This window comes from Pan troglodytes, chromosome 17 (assembly GCF_028858775.2).
Source record: "Pan troglodytes isolate AG18354 chromosome 17, NHGRI_mPanTro3-v2.0_pri, whole genome shotgun sequence".
Classification (NCBI taxonomy): domain Eukaryota; kingdom Metazoa; phylum Chordata; class Mammalia; order Primates; family Hominidae; genus Pan; species Pan troglodytes.
In genome coordinates, this window is record NC_072415.2 from 23,873,190 (window position 1) to 23,890,255 (window position 17,066).

At 44.6% G+C, this 17,066-nt stretch overlaps 1 protein-coding gene across 4 annotated transcripts in view; it reads left to right on the forward strand.

Annotated features, from left to right (window-relative positions):
• LAMA1 (laminin subunit alpha 1) overlaps positions 1 to 17,066 on the forward strand; it is a 175,711-nt gene that overhangs the window by 96,918 nt on the left and 61,727 nt on the right. For all 4 annotated transcript variants that reach the window (XR_010152023.1, XM_009433670.5, XM_001141549.7 and 1 more), the window contains exons 20-30: positions 1,922 to 2,028; positions 2,635 to 2,815; positions 3,446 to 3,582; positions 5,241 to 5,477; positions 7,152 to 7,295; positions 7,811 to 7,990; positions 8,905 to 9,090; positions 9,924 to 10,051; positions 10,681 to 10,801; positions 11,992 to 12,129; positions 16,882 to 17,003. Coding sequence is in view for 3 of the 4 variants with exons in the window: in XM_009433670.5 (XP_009431945.4) it covers positions 1,922 to 2,028; positions 2,635 to 2,815; positions 3,446 to 3,582; positions 5,241 to 5,477; positions 7,152 to 7,295; positions 7,811 to 7,990; positions 8,905 to 9,090; positions 9,924 to 10,051; positions 10,681 to 10,801; positions 11,992 to 12,129; positions 16,882 to 17,003 (1,681 nt within the window). In the remaining variant the exon portion in view is untranslated. The remainder of the gene's footprint in view (positions 1 to 1,921; positions 2,029 to 2,634; positions 2,816 to 3,445; positions 3,583 to 5,240; positions 5,478 to 7,151; positions 7,296 to 7,810; positions 7,991 to 8,904; positions 9,091 to 9,923; positions 10,052 to 10,680; positions 10,802 to 11,991; positions 12,130 to 16,881; positions 17,004 to 17,066) is intronic.

The following is a 17,066-nucleotide window of genomic DNA, read 5'->3' on the forward strand; positions in this document are numbered from 1 at the left end:
GAGGGCGATGCAAAAGGGAGAGGGAGGTCACGGGGTCCCTTCCGCAGAGCCACGGGGTAAGAGGGGGACCGAAGACTGCTCCCTGAATTTGGTGCCTGGGAAATCTCTGGAGACTTTAGGGAGAACAGTTGTAGCAGACAAGGGGCCAGGAGGACACCATGAGAAACTTGGATTGGACGAACGTGCCAGGGAGGTGGATGTTCTGATGGAGGGTAAAAGGGAGGGGGTGTCTTGTGTTTGATGGGGGCAGTGGAGAAGGACGTGCTGGGGAGTTAGCAGCAGAGTCCGCACGGTCCAGCTACGGCGTTGATGGAGCAAGTCCCTGAAGGGCGCCGGTGAATGGGGCCTCTCGTGGGACTGCAGCATTAAGGCCCCCACTCCAGGAAAACAGACGGCCAGCCTGGCCTAGATCATGAAGGAGGCGGATCCCAGCACGTTTCCTCTGCCCCTGACCTTCCCATGTCATGTCCCATGTCCAGCACTCTTGCTGCAGCCTCCAGGTCGTGTTTAGGCCTTCCATTATTTGTGAAGTTTTTCTCTCTTTTTTCTTACATTGTTATGTCATGACACACACTGTACATGTTCTGAGTCCACACATTTATAAAGAGTGCCTGGGGGCCCGGCGCAGTGGCTCACGCCTGTAATCCCAGCACTTTGGAAGGCCGAGGCGGGCAGATCACAAGGTCAGGAGATTGAGACCACCCTGGCTAACACGGTGAAACCCTGTCTCTACTAAAAATACAAAAAATTAGCCAGGCATGGTGGCAGGCGCCTGTAGTCCCAGCTACTCGGGAGGCCGAGGCAGGAGAATGGCGTGAACCCGAAAGGCGGAGCTTGCAGTGAGCTGAGATCACGCCACTGCACTCCAGCCTGGGTGACAGAGTGACACTCCATCTCAAAAAAAAAAAAAAGAGTACCTGGAATATTTTGTCAGGCAACATATTAAATGTTCTTTTTTTTTTTTTTTTTGAGATGGAGTTTCACACTTGTCGCTCAGGCTAGAATGCAGTGGTGTGATCTTGGCTCACTGCAACCTCCGCCTCCCAGGTTCACGAGATTCTCCTGCCTCAGCCTCCCAAGTAGCTGGGATTACAGGCACGTGCCACCACGCCTGGTTAATTTTTGTATTTTTAGTAGAGATGGGGTTTCACCACGTTGGCCAGGCTGGTCTTGAACGCCTGACCTCAGGTGATCCGCCTTCCTTGTCCTCCCAAAGTGCTGGGATTACAGGCATGAGCCACTGCGCACAGCCAACATGTTAAATATTCTAACTGAAGTGCTTATTAAGGGTTCCCCTGTGAATATTGATTAAATATATTTTGGACCCGTAAGATTGTATCACTTTGCAAAGGTAGGGAACTTTGTAGCTTTAAGCATCAATGTTGTAACTGTAGATAAAATGGAACCATCTGACCTGAAACTACAAATGACTCATGACTTAGAACTGGGATATCATATTTAATGAAAAGATATTTTTCATTAAATTATGAAATATAATATTAATATGTACTTATTTAGATTACGTTTTAACTGAGCTTTAAAATATTAAATATGTACCTGTTTGGAATCAGAGGAAATGGCTAAGTTGATTTTGAAATCTCCATTGCATGTTTTTCATGGGAATTTGTAGCTCATTTAAAATATGTCCAGGAAGTCATGAAATTGGTTAAGCGAATTTGCTAATTATTGTCTTAATAGCTTCAATGTGTTTTTCCTGTGATGGATCCTTCCACTAACCCTGTTTTAGTTTACTCTTCAGAAAAATGCTAAACTTCTAAAGTTATTGCCAATAATATTATTTTTAGTTTTGTGATTTGAAACATTGAAAGTTTACATTTTTTTTTTCCTTTGGGGATGACGGATCTTATGATAACCATCCTCAGAAGTGAGGGTTAATATGTCTTTGTGTGCATGTGTTTAGCCTGTGAATGCCATGTGAAAGGCTCCCATTCTGCCGTGTGCCATCTTGAGACCGGGCTCTGTGACTGCAAACCAAACGTGACTGGACAGCAGTGTGACCAGTGCTTGGTAAGATGCATGTGACTAATTGACAACTTAGCCTTGGTACAGAGGCGATTGAATCCATGACTCAGAAGGAGCTAAGTCCCCAAGTGTATTAGTCTGTTCTCACACTGCTATAGAGATACTACCCAAGACTGGGGAATTTATCCACAAAGGAGGTTTAATTGACTCACAGTTTCGCATGGTTGGAGAGGCCTCAGGAAACTTACAATCATGGTGGAAGGGGAAGCAGGCACCTTCTTTACAAGGCAGCAGGAGAGAGTAACTGTCAACACTTATAAAATCATCAGATCTCATGAGAATTCACTATCACTAGAACAGCATGGGGAGCTGCCCCTATGATCAAATCACCTCTCTCCTTTGACACATGGGGATTACAATTCGATTTGCGATTTGGGTGGGGACACAGAGTCAAGCCATGTCACAAAGTGTGGCTGACAAGTGCCGTGCCTGTCTAGAGAGTGGATGTTTGCTGTAAAGGGATGGGGATGGTGTCATGAATACTTTATGATTCTATGAAATACCCTGTGTGTGTTCTGGAACATACTAATATGAGGAGTCATTTATTAAAACGTATGTTGGTTTCCACTTTCTCCCCATTTGGTGAAACAGCATGGCTATTATGGGCTGGACTCAGGCCATGGCTGCCGGCCCTGCAACTGCAGCGTGGCAGGCTCCATGTCAGATGGCTGCACGGATGAAGGCCAGTGTCACTGTGTCCCAGGTGTGGCAGGGAAAAGGTGTGACAGGTGTGCCCATGGCTTCTACGCCTACCAGGATGGTAGCTGTACACGTAAGCCTTGATTTCCTTGTTTGAGACTTTGTAGTCATTCCCAGAGCTTTCCTTGGGCCCTCCCTCTACTTCCAACTAATTTTGGTTAAGTGCCTTTACTTTTTCTCTTCTTTCCCTGGAGGATTTCATACCTTTTTTCTGGTTTCTGGTCCCTATCAGGGTACAAGCCTAAGTTTTGGTCACGGCTCTGCCGCCTACTAATTGTGGGAGCTTAGATTCATTACTTAACTTTGCTTGGCCTCAGTTTCCTCATCTGTAAAATGGGGATGCTAATGAGAATCTGCATTGAGAAGTTAGTGTAAGTGTTCTATATAAAGTCCTCAGCATGGCATTGGGCCTGCAGTAAGTGCTTAGTAAATATTGGCTCCCTCTGTGATCACCTAGTGAGGGCTTTTTCACTCTTCTCTATTTCCCCTGTCCTGTCCCCATTTCCCCGCTTCCCTCAGCATCTCCTGAGATGGAGGGCCGGCTACCTCCATGAGACATGGAGGGGTCTTGGGAATTGTGAGGTGTCTTTTAGGAGTGAGAAGAGTGGCTTGGACTCTTAATAAAAGGGAAATAACAGCATCAGCTCTTAGCCCTTTAATGACATCACCCAAATCTGTAACCCAGCATTCATCTTTATTTCAGCCTGTGACTGCCCACACACTCAGAATACCTGCGACCCAGAAACTGGAGAGTGTGTCTGCCCCCCTCACACACAGGGTGTGAAGTGTGAAGAATGTGAGGATGGGCACTGGGGCTACGATGCGGAGGTGGGGTGCCAGGTGAGCGCTGTCATCCACGCTCTTGCTTAACTGAGAGTTGCTTTGCTGTAGCAAGTTTCAGGCCTGTTCTTCTATATATTTTCTGGACTTTAATCTGTTGAATAGTTTTGTGAGTTTAAAAAAAAAAAAAAAGCTCAATGTGGGCCAGGCACAGTGGCTCACACCTGTAATCACTGCACTTTGGGAGACTGAGGCAGGAGGATCGTTTGAAGCCAGGAATTCAAGACCAGCCTGGGCAACAAAGCAAGACCCTGTCTTTGCAAAAAATAACGATTAAAAAAAAATTTAGCCTGGTGTGGTGGCACACGCCTGTGGTCCCAGCTACTTGGGAGACTGAGGCAGGAGGATCACTTGAGCCTAGGGATTCAAGTCTGTAGTGAGCTGTGATGGCAACACTGCACTTCAGCCTGAACAACAGAGAAAGACTCTATCTTAAAAATCAAAAACAAAAACAATACACCTTAGTGCAGATGATAGGAATCAAAGTGAAAGACACGACACCCTTAAGACACCTTATTCTAGGTTTTCTTCAAGAACCTAGTTGTTACATTGATGGTTAGAAAAATCCAAAAAATGGCTGGGCGCGGTGGCTCACACCTGTCATCCCAGCACTTTGGGAGACCGAGGTGGGCAGATCACAAGGTCAGGAGATTGAGACCATCCTGGCTAACACGGTGAAACCCCGTCTCTACTAAAAATACAAAAAAAATTAGCTGGGCGTGGTGATGGGCGCCTGTAGTCCCAGCTACTCAGGAGGCTGAGGCAGGAGAATGGCGTGAACCCGGGAGGCAGAGCTTGCAGTGAGCCGAGATCGGGCCACTGCACTCCAGCCTGGGCAACAGAGCGAGACTCTGTCTCTCTGTCTCAAAAAAAAAAAAAAAAGAAAAAGAAAATCCAAAAAATATTTGAGTGTCCTTTAATATATTGTGCAATGTATACTATCTTCCAAGAGAAAGTAATAAATCACTTTATTGGGGGTTTATGTCCAAACCATGAGGCCTCCAGTTTTCTATGTAGCCTTCTTCAGTTAAATTTGGGTATAGTTTGTGTTTTGGAAACAAGAGGAAATTACTTTTTTTTTTTTAAATTGAGACAGGATCTTACTCTGTCACCCAGGCTGGAGTGCAGTGACACCATCAAAGCTCACTGTATCCTTGACCTCTTGGGCTCAAGCAATCCTCCCGCTTCAGCCCCGCAAGTGGCTGGGACTACAGGCATGTGCTATCACGCCCAGCTAATTTTTTGATTATTTGTAGAGACGGGGGTCTCACTATGTTGTCCAGGCTGGTCTCAAACTCCTGGGCTCAAGTGATCTTCCCACCTCTGTATCCCAAAGTGCCATAATTGCAGGCATGAACCACTGTGCCTGGCCTGATTTCTACAGTAATTTCGTTAGACTTGTTTTGACCTAGTAAATTTAATTTCAGTTCACAATTTTGGCCCCATGCGCATGTGCCACTAAGATGCACAGATTTCCGGCAACACAGTGCCTGTCTCCTGTTGGCACATGGCAACGTGAATCCATGCAGCAATAGCAAGAGAGAGATGGTTCATTTGTAGAACTTCCCCATATGTAGTGTTTTCCTGTAATTCAAATATGTGCGCACTTGGAAGCATCAAATCTGCCTTTTTATTGAGTTGGTTTTCCCATCTCTCAGGCCTGCAATTGCAGTCTCGTGGGGTCGACTCATCATCGGTGCGATGTGGTCACCGGCCATTGCCAGTGCAAGTCAAAATTTGGTGGCTGGGCCTGCGATCAGTGTTCCTTGGGTTACAGAGACTTTCCCGACTGTGTTCCCTGTGACTGTGACCTGAGGGGGACGTCGGGGGACGCCTGCAACCTGGAGCAGGGTCTCTGCAGCTGTGTGGAGGAAACCGGGGCCTGCCCTTGCAAGGTATTTACCATCCATCCTCCTATTTCATCCTGTCTCTGGCTCCTCATCATGACTCCTGGGCTTTGACTACTTACCTAAGCAGCCAGGTTTTGGATGCTTTTCCTAGTGAGTTCACACTCCCTTCCACATCTGAGTTCAAAGTCTCTTATGCTCCTCTAGAGTGATGGATGATTTTTGAAATTGAATTTTTACTGTTACAAGTGTCAGTTGATGGAACCGATTTGAAAACTGCCCTGAAGTTTTAATCATATATCCCAGAGGCTGAGTGGCTGTGTATCTTGAGTATGCAGGTGAGGTAGGTTTCTCAGGGCTTTGGGATTTGTGATGTGATCCCTGTGAGGTTATTGGGCTCCCGTATGTGCTGGCCACATTGAAGGAAATCGGGGTTTATTATTTTCCCAAGAGGTAAGACTTCAATGTCATTATAAGTTTTGTGTGTTTCCGTTAGTTTTCCCAATGTGCTTTGCTGTTAGGAGGTCAGAGCCACCTCCTCTGGTCCTTTTCCCATGGGTGGTGAGATGGGAGCCCTCTGGCTTGATGATGGTAATTAGCTGATGGGTGACTGGAGATATGAAGGAAAACTCATGTAGATATCATGGCCTGGGAATAATGGAAGCATCAGTCTCCCCGTTTTCGGCCTTATTTATTTATTTAGAGACAGAGTCTCACTCTCTCTCTCAGGCTGGAGTGCAGTGGCACAATCTCGGCTCACTGCAACCTCTGCCTCCCGGGTTCAAGCAATTCTCCTGCCTCAGCCTCCCGAGTAGCTGGGACTAGAGGTGCCCACCACCACGCCTGGCTAAATTTTTGTATTTTTAGTAGAGACGGGGTTTCGCCATATTGGCCAGGCTGGTCTCGAACTCCTGACCTCAGGTGATCCATCTGCCTCAACCTCCCAAAGTGCTGGGATTACAGGTGTGAACCACCGCGCCCAGACTCTGCCACATCTTATGATAATAGCTGTGATGATAGACGAGTAGAGTAGCAGGCCTTGTCTTAATAATCACCTGGGCCAAGCACGGTGGCTCATACCTGTAATCCCAGCACTTTGGAAGGCCAAGGTGGGTGAATCACTTGAGGTCAGGAGTTCGAGACCAGCCTGGCCAGCATGGCGAAACCCCATCTCTACTAAAAATACAAAATTAGCTGGGCATGGTGGCGGGCGCCTGTAGTCCCATCTACTCGGGAGGCTGAGGCAGGAGAATCGCTTGAACCCGGGAGGTGGTGGAGGTTGCAGTGAGCCAAGATTGCGCCATTGCACTCCAGCCTGGGTGACAGAGCGAGACTCTGCCTTAAATAATAATAATAATAATAATAATAATAACAATAATAATATTTATCACCTGGCCGGTGGCGCGCACACCCAGGGATTATCAGAATCACCTGGAGACTCGAGGCGGCTTCCAGAGTTGTCTCAGGACATTCTCATCAGGGACTCTGTATTTTCCAAACGATTCCAAGATGATTCTGATAATCATCTGTGTTTGAGAATCACTGATTGGATCTTTGAGAAAACTGACACTCAGAAAGCTCAGGGCCTGGCTAGAGGAAACTAATGTTTGTGCATCTATAATTATGTTTAAAATTATGTTTGTGTTCTATTTTGTCTCTGTTTGTTCAGAAATCACATCTCTTTTCTAGGCAAAAATGAGTCCTTTATTTGCTCCCCTTTAGGAGAATGTCTTTGGCCCTCAGTGCAACGAATGTCGAGAGGGCACCTTTGCTCTCCGTGCAGACAACCCCCTGGGCTGCAGCCCCTGCTTCTGCTCCGGGCTGTCCCACCTCTGCTCAGAGCTGGAGGGCTACGTGAGGACCCCAGTAAGTCACACACAGCCAAAACATTCTGCTTCTAACCCCACTCCCCTGGGAAGTGGGTGGGGGTGGGAAACACAGCCAAGTGTTCACATTAAATTTTGCTCTTATGGCATCCAAAATTCTAGGAAGCTAATTTGGGTTAGAATATGAATCAGAGCTCAGCTTCTGCTGGCCGAGGAAGTAAATGGAACTTGAACTAAAGGCTGTCCATGTTGTTCCTTAGCTAATCTATGAAAAGCTTTCATTGGGGAGAAAATAGAACTGCAAAATCTCAGCCGTCTTCTGCATATCATTGAACGTTTCCCCAGTGTAGCAACAGTTTGGCCCTAAATGGCAGTAGTTTAAAGCACTTTCAGTTCATTTTCTTCCAGATGTTTAGTTTAAAGGAAAAGTCTTTACTGTTTCTGTTTTAATAATGAAGCTGTTTCATCTGTGAAACAATGATGGAATCTAAAGAATGAAACTGGAGTGGAAAGTTCGCATTTTGAAGTGCACTTTCCCCTCCTTTTGTGGTTTAGGTAACGCTGGGCTCCGATCAGCCTCTTCTGCATGTGGTTTCTCAGAGTAACTTGAGGGGCACGACCGAGGGGGTTTACTACCAGGCCCCCGACTTCCTGCTGGATGCCGCCACCGTCCGGCAGCACATCCGTGCAGAGCCGTTTTACTGGCGGCTGCCGCAGCAGTTCCAAGGAGACCAGGTGAGGTGCACACCCAGCCGAGAGCCAGTCCGTGCTTCCTAGGATATACAGAAATTGTTTAAAATCACCATAGTCTGGGCCGGCCTGTCATTTAAAGAAGTAGTTATTAATTTCCTCTTTTAAGTGGGATCAGAGAAGTTTAATGCTCATAAAAGTCTCCTCAAATATATGGTTCCTTAAAATTTTTCATTAATTTTAAAAGTTTTTTAAGTTCACGTTATATTAATTTGGTTCTTCCTAAAGCAGTCATTCAACAAACATATACAGTCATGTGTCACTTAACAATGGAGAGACATTCTAGGGGAATGTGTCATTAGGTGTGAACGTTATTATTATAATCTCATGAGACCATGGTCATATATGTGGTTTGTCATTGACTGAAATATCATTACGTGGTATGGGACCCACTGTGTTTACTGATATGCTCTTGGTACAAACCTAGGTGCTATGGCCTGGGAGTCCCCTTTCAAGAAATTATCACTCATTTAGGGGGGAAAAACTACTATAAAAGATCATGAAAGGCATCACTTGGATTTTTGTTTATATAAACATTGGAGTCTGTGTGTGAATTCACCCTGATCTTTACAATTTGCAAATATGCACCCAGTGCTCCTGGAGATAGAGAAATTTTTAATCTAAAGGGGCTTGAAAATAATTTGCATCACTACCACATTGATTTGTTATTTTGGAGCTCACTTTTGTTTGTTTTCTCGAAAGGAACTATATAACTTAGGTCAACTTAATAATCCATAATTAAATGGAATTAGAAGGAAGCAAATTCCAGACAATAAATTTCACCCATGTGATGTATTTTTAAGATACAAGATTTCTCTCATATGGTGGCAGTCTTGCAATAAAATGTTTTTAAGTGAAAGCTTTGTCAGAGAAGTAAACAACACTTTATTATTTGATAGCTCATGGCCTATGGTGGCAAACTGAAGTACAGCGTGGCCTTCTATTCTTTGGATGGCATCGGCACCTCCAATTTTGAGCCTCAAGTTCTCATCAAAGGTGGTCGGATCAGAAAGCAAGTCATTTACATGGATGCACCAGCCCCAGAGAATGGAGTGAGACAGGAACAAGAAGTAGCAATGAGAGAGGTGATAATGGGATCTTTTCATAGAAGTTCCTTAAAGACATTGACTTTGCTATGGATGTAGTGAAAGATGAAAGCCATTAATAAGAGAATGAGCAGCCAGGTACGGTGGCTCACACCTGTAATCCCACCACTTTGGGAAGCCGAGGTGGGTGGATCACCTGAGGTCAGGAGTTTGAGACCAGCCTGTCCAACATGATGAAACCCCGTCTCTACTAAAAATACAAAAATTAGTCAGACATGGTGGCGCACACCTGTAGTCCCAGCTACTTGGGAGGCTGAGGCAGGAGAATCTCTTGAACCCAGGAGGCGGAGGTTGCAGTGAGCTGAGATTGTGCCACTGTACTCCAGCTTGTGCGACAGAGAGACTGAGCAAGAAGACCCTGGGATCAAAATTCCAGTGAGATTAGCAAGATCTCCAAAAACAGTTTGAATTTCAAATTCTCAAGAAATGTATATTAGTTTTATGTCAATTTAGTGGGCACTGCATCTTAAATTCTTTATCTTGGCGTACTATTTTCAACCTGCATAGAGATAGTGGTACAGGAGACTTTGGACTTGCTCAGATTTGGGAAGTGTTTATTCTTCCAGCAGATGTTTACTGGATGTTCGCTGTGTGGCTGGCACTGCCTTAGGTAATGCATATCTATTGATAATGGGACTGACACTGCGCCTGCCCATGGAGGTTTCAGGAGGTCTTTATCAGTTACACTCAGCGGCATGCACAGAACATGGCTCATTTCTGGAGAAATTTATAAAAGAATTTATTCTTTATAAGTTTTATGCCTGTCAGAATTTGGCCTCTGAGCTTAATTGAATGTGTCTCTCATTCTACAGAATTTTTGGAAATATTTTAACTCTGTTTCTGAAAAACCTGTCACGCGAGAGGATTTTATGTCTGTCCTCAGCGATATTGAGTACATCCTCATCAAGGCATCATATGGTCAAGGATTACAGCAGAGCAGGTACTTGGAGCTTCTAGAATTTTGACCGTTATTTTCATATTTGAAAGCAAACTGAAAGAATTTGACTCACTTCACTTCCATTACCTACTATTTTTATTAATCCATGTGGTTCAGTTCCTTCCCAAAACATTTTTAAATATTAATATCATTATGGAATGTGTGAATTATAACTTAAAGTATCCACCTAGCATGCTAATGTCGATATAAAATATAAGGACATAATGGTGGAATCTTAGCTGAAGATAAAATGCAAAAAAAAAATTGCTATTTCTGCACATGAAAACTGAAATGCCCATGTCTTCGTAATGATGTGTAAAGAATGCTGTCACCTACTCATCTAATACTTTAGCCCATAAAGAAAGCCATTAGGTCTTGGCCAAATCAGCACTTCAAGAGGTCTTTTAGGTGTACTTGTGTCACATTATTTTTAAATTCTAAAGTGTCTAAAGTGTGTCATGACAGTTAGTAATGTGCTTTAACACACTTCACTTATAATCACAAGCAGGAACTACTCCAAACAGGGAAGAAAGCTCTGGTTTCATATATATGCAAGTGTTAGGTCATGTGCTATGTTTCTAGAAAGTTTTTCAAATGTTAGCGTTTCCTCTCTTAACATGATGGCTGCACAGAATCTCAGACATTTCAATGGAGGTTGGCAGAAAGGCTGAAAAGCTGCACCCAGAAGAAGAGGTTGCATCTCTTTTAGAGAATTGTGTCTGTCCTCCTGGCACTGTGGGATTCTCATGTCAGGTACGGAGACTCTAGTCGAAATCTATTTCCTGGGTTTGAGTTGAAATGTGCTTGTTACAGCAACTCCAAGAGATGAACAGAACTTATGTGTATCTACTATATCATTTTTTTCTCTTTTTGAATTAAAAAGAAATTAATTTTGGTAAAATGTACATAACAAAATCTTCCATCTTAACCATTCTTCAGGGTACAGTTTAGTTGTGTTAAGTACAGTCACATTGTTGTACAACTGTCACCACTATCATCCTCAGAACTTTTTATCATCCCAAACGCAAACTCTGCACTCATTAAACACTAGCTCCCCATTTCCTCTCTCCCCAGTCCCCCACAACCACCATTCTCCTTTTGGTCTCTATGTATTTGACCACTCTATGGCCCTCCTATATGATGTATATAATACATGGCACATGCCTGTAATCCCAGCTACTCAGGAGGCTGAGGCAGGAGAATCATTTGAACCTGGGAGGTGAAGGCTGCAGTGAGCCGAGATCATGCCATTGCACTCCAGCCTGAGTGACAGAGAGATACTCCGTCTCAAAAATAAATAAATAAATAAATAAGTGGAGTAATACAGAACTTGTCTTTTTGCGAATGGCTTGTTTCACTTAGCATAATGTCCTCAAGGCTCATCCATGTTGTAGCATGTGTCAGAATTTCCCTCCTTTTTAAGGCTGAATAATATTCCATTGTACATACATGCCACATTTTGCTTATTCGTTAATCTGTCAGTGAATAAACTTGGGTGGCTTCCCCATCTTGGCTATTGTGAATAATGCTGCTATGGACATAGGGGTTCAAATATCTCTTTGAGATTCTGCTTCCAGTTCTTTTGGATATGTACCCAAAAGTGGACTTGCAGAATCATATGGTACTTGTATTTTCCATCTTTGGAGGGATGGAAATGGTATAGCTACTGGTTTTTACTGTGCCATTTTCCATTCTCACCAGCAGTATACAAGGTCCAGTTTCTCACCAATACTTGTTAGTTTTTTTTTTTTTTGATAGTTGATACCCTAACAGGTGTGCGGTGGCATCACCTTGTGTTTTTTCATTTGCATTTCTCTGATAGAGATGTTGAACTTCTTTTCATATACCTGTTGGCCATTTGTATGTCTCCTTTGGAGAAGTGTCTATTCAAGTCCTTCACTCATTAATCAGACATTTTTGTCCTCCCTTTTGCATCCCCTCAGGACTGTGCCCCTGGGTACCACAGAGGGAAGCTCCCAGCAGGGAGTGACAGGGGACCACGCCCTCTGGTTGCTCCTTGTGTGCCCTGCAGTTGCAACAACCACAGTGACACCTGTGACCCCAACACCGGGAAGTGTCTGGTATGCTGGTTTGTGGGGGTGCTTGCCTGAGTTTAGAAGTAAAGTGGATGCTGAGTGTCAGATTTCTGGTCTAAGTCATAGCCGTGCCTTGGTTTAGTGAGGGGTTAAATTTAGCTAAATATAAAATATAAACCTATTTCCTTGAGGACGGCATAGCTTAGTGGTTCTGCCCTTATCAGTGGAAATTCTTTTATAAATTTTCCTTTCTTGATGAATTTATCTGTGGGCATCAATTTGGGAATTATAGTCATGCACCAAATAATGACGTTTTCTTCAACAACAGATCACATATAGGACAGTGGTCTGATAAGACTATAATACTGTGTTTTTACTGTACCTTTTCTATGTTAGATATAGTTAGATGCACAAATATTTCCTATTGTGTTGCAATTGCCTACAGTATTCAGTATGGTAACATGCTGGACAGGTTTGTGGCCCAGGAGCAATAGGCTCTACCATATGGCCTAGGCGTGTAGTAGGCTGTGCCATCTAGGTTTGTATAAGTGCACTGTATGACGTTCACACTGTGACAAAATCAGCTAGGGATGCATTTCTCAGGCAGTATCCCCATCTTTAAGTGATGCATGACTGTAGTTGCATGCCTTGTTTTTAATTGCAGTACTGGTTGCTGTAGTGAAAATAGATGAGAACTGTATACGATGAAGTTTGGGGGCTCACGTGGGAATTTTAAAATAAGTTAATGCCAGTGTCGAAAATGTATTTCTCTGTGTAAAGTATTGCCCTCTCCTTGCATTTTTTTAAAAAATGCATATTCTCTAGGGGATGATAACAGCACATTATTCACATGTTAGTGTGTGTTTGCTTCTCAGCCACCTTCTCTTAGGCCAAGATTGGTCTCGGGGACACATGGAGAGCTCTGACCACTGTAAACGACTAAGCGGCCCAGACAGAAGCCTCGCAGCCCTGACCGAGGACAAATTCCTGTGTCCATGATTTAGCTTAAGCCAATGAGGCAGATAACAAAATAATGTGATATTCATTTCCTACTCCTGAAAGCTCATGCTTTACAGTCACTCAGGTGGAAACATTGATTACTAATTGTTCCAAGATTAACTCGCCTTGGGTAAAATAATGCATTGAAGGGAAATGAGCTGCCCACCAAGGACACACCCAAAGCCTTGGAGATCCTGGGTGTGGCCCAATCACAAGGAAACACTGGAGCCAAAACAGAGGAATTAGGACTGCAGGCTCCCAACCTGCCTCCCGCCACATTTTGATTCTGGTTTTCCCTCTTTTTGACAATTCCTGTCACTGAAACCCATTATAAACAAAAAATGGTGTCTGGGCTTGGAGGATGGGATTTCAGGGTTGCAGTGGTCCTTCTATTCTTGTCAGAGTCCCTTCAGATTTTATTATTATTATTATTATTTTCAAGATGGAGGCTTGCTGTGTCACCCAGGCTGGATGGAGTACAATGGTGCAGTCAGCTCACTGCAACATCTGCCTCTTGGCTTCAAGCAATTCTCCTGCTCAGCCTCCTGAGTAGCTGAGATTACAGGCGCCTGCCACCATACCCAGCTAATTTTTGTATTTTTAGTAGAGACAGGGTTTCACCATGTTGGCCAGGCTGGTTTCGAACTCCTGACCTCCAATGATCCACCTGCCTTGGCCTCCCAAGGTGCTGGGATTACAGGCATGAGCCATCACGCCCGGCTGTCCCTTCAGATATTAAGTCTGAACTATAGCAGCCGTGCCAGGCAGTAATTTAGTGTACATTTTACACACCTGCAACAATGGGGCGCTCGCTCTCAAAACAGCTCTGCTCATCTTTGGGCAGCTCTGATTCTTTCTAAGCCAGTGCCCCTGACCATGCATCTGTTGGTGCAATTTTATTCTTTGGAGCTGTTGAGATAAACCATGAGTTCAGATTATTCATGAAAAGTGATGGGATCTTAACAGATACCTTGGGAAACTACTTGATCAAATCCCTCTTTCCCATGTCCAAAGGCCCTGAATCTTCAGCCCTCCAAGTCACGTACCCTCACATGCCTGGAGGCCAGATGGAGTGGTCGTGGGTCCATTCACCAGCCTGTGGTGTGCATGTCACTGTCTGTCTTCGGTATCCTGCCCTGAGCCTAACGCCTTTGCTCCCGGAGTCAGTGGGAGCTTCCCTCCTTAACTCGAGGTGCTGTGTCTCCATGGCACAGCCTGGACAGGGTAGTCATACCCGCCCTGTCACTGCTGCCTCACGGCATTGACTAGACACAAGACCCTTGAACTCTTCCCATCAATATAGCGCCTCAGTCCCTTCTTCCTTGCTCTTTGAGCTCAGGACCTTCCCTTCCATCCTCAGTTTTTTGAATCCTTTTGTGGTTTAGTGCAGTTCATTTCCCTTCAACATAATCTCCTAAGCACTCCCCCTGTGCTTATTGTACAGGTAGATATGAAGAACTTTTTGGATCTGATTTTGTCATTAGTATATAGGATGTTCAGGTCACTGAGCATTTGGTGTTATCATAAAAATGATTGGGGCCGGGCGCGGTGGCTCACGCCTGTAGTACCAACACTTTGGGAGGCCAAGGTGGGCGGATCACCTGGGGCCGGGAGTTTGAGACCAGCCTGACCAACATGGAGAAACCCCATCTCTACTAAAAATACAAAATTAGCCAGGCGTGGTGGCTCATGCATGTAATCCCAGCTACTCGGGAGGCTGGGGCAGAAGAATCACTTGAACCCGGGAGGCAGAGGTTGCGGTGAGCCGAGATCGCCCCATTACACTCCAGCCTGGGCAACAAGAGCGAAACTCCACCTCAAAAAAAAAAGTGATTGATTGGAAGTATGACGTGGAAGGGGCTGGGGAGACTGAGGACAAGGGCGGTAGCTTGGGAGCTCCTCTTCCTGGTTACCCACTCCCTACCACCGCCTTCTGGGAGATACGTCTGAACCTTTTTACATCAGTGAAATATTGGCAGGCATTCTCTGTGCATTTCCCATAGCAACTAATTCAGCCCACACTTTGGTTCTCATTAGGGGGTCCTTGTTTCCCTGCCACTCTTGGGGCAGCTTGTCTTTGCTTCTCTAGGGAACCCACAGTCTGTCGTAAGTCAGGGGGAGTTGGTGTTAGCCATGGAAAACCTGAAAATCTTCAATTCTCTCTCATCATCTAATATTTATTCCTTGTCAGGTTTAGGCCATGCCATTAACACATTTACTTTTCAAGAGAGAGATTACAAATTTTACTTCTACAGAGAGATGAGTTTGAGAGGTCAGGTAGATCCCAGTAAAATTTATCCTCATCAGGGAAAAAAATAGGAATAGAACTTTAAAATGAAAAATACTAGAATTTTAAAAACATTTAAATGAACTTAAAATAGTCTTTTTTAACATGTAACAAGATGTCTTTCTGTATCACCTCTCACTGCCAAGGATAAAAGTGTGAGTCAGCCTGGGAGTTTGCTCAGGGGTTCCTCACTGATCCTGGAAACCTATTCAGCTGCATCAGACATGGAATCTTGTGCCCAGTGGCTGAGTAAATAGAGATGAATTGAGCAAATGCCAATTTCAAATTGGAATCAGATGGCAAGAACTGCTTGTTCTTTTAGCTTTAAAAATGTATACCTTTTTGGCCGGGCACGGTGCCTCACACCTGTAATCCCAGCACTTTGGAGGCCGAGGCGGGCAGATCACAAGGTCAGGAAATCGAGACCATCCTGGCTAACACGGTGAAATCCTGTCTCTACTAAAAATAAAAATAAAAATAAATTAGCCGGGTGTGGTGGTGGGCACCTGTAGTCCCGGCTACTCGGGAGGCTGAGGCAGGAGAATGGCGTGAACCCGGGAGGTGGAGCTCACAGTGAGCCGAGATCATGCCTCTGCACTCCAGCCTGGGTGACAGAGCGAGACTCCATCTCAAAAAAAACCAGAAAACAAAATAAGTGTACCTTTTTTAATAGCAAGACCGTAGGTCCAAAGGATGATATAAAATTTAACTGGAAATGCCACATGGGGTGGCTCATGCATGTCGTCCCAGCTACTTAGGAGGCTGAGGCAGGAGGATCACCTGAGGCCAGGAGTTTGAGATCAGCCTGGGCAACATAGCAAGACCCCCTATCTGTACAAAAAAGTTAGAAGTTAGACAAACATGGTGGCGTGTGCCTCTGGTCCCAGCTACTCGAGAGGCTGAGGCAGGAGAATCACTTGAGCCTGGGAGGTCAAAGCTACAGTGAGCTATGATTGCACCACTGCACTCCAGCCTGGGCAACACAGGGAGACCTCGTCTCTAAAAAAAAAAAAAAGAAAAAAATTAACTGGAAGTTAGTTGTGGGTTGCAGTAATCTATCAGTGGTGCTCTAAAACCATGAGTTTTCTTCCCTCATTGTCTATTTCCTAAATCATCTATCCATTCTTCAACTCCTTACATGTGGTTGTTGAACCCTGCCTGTGTGCAAAACTGGTGCTTCAAATTGTTTTTTGGGGCACTAAATATTTTAAATCTATGTTTTAAGGTTCTGCAAACTGCTTTTAGGGCTCCTGTGTCTATTTTCCTTAAGAAGAATGTACTAGTAATTTCTTGGCTGTATTGGATAAATGCAGCCTTAGGATGAATGAAAGCCACAGAGCGGGAAATGTTTTCAGGATTTTAAGAATATGGAGGAAAATGCTCCCCTTTCCTGAAGAATATTTTTAAAAGCTAGCTGACATAAAACATGGCAGTGCTTAGCTATTACCAGATAAGAATGATTTCTAACAATTTCCCATTTTTTCCCCCTTCCTTTAAATGTGGGCTCCCAGAACTGTGGCGATAACACAGCAGGTGACCATTGTGATGTGTGTACTTCTGGCTACTACGGGAAGGTGACTGGCTCAGCAAGTGACTGTGCTCTGTGTGCCTGTCCTCACAGCCCTCCTGCCAGGTGAGTCCCCACAGGTGCAGCTGGCATGCTGGGCTGCCCAGGGCTGCTTCCAGTTCAGCCTCA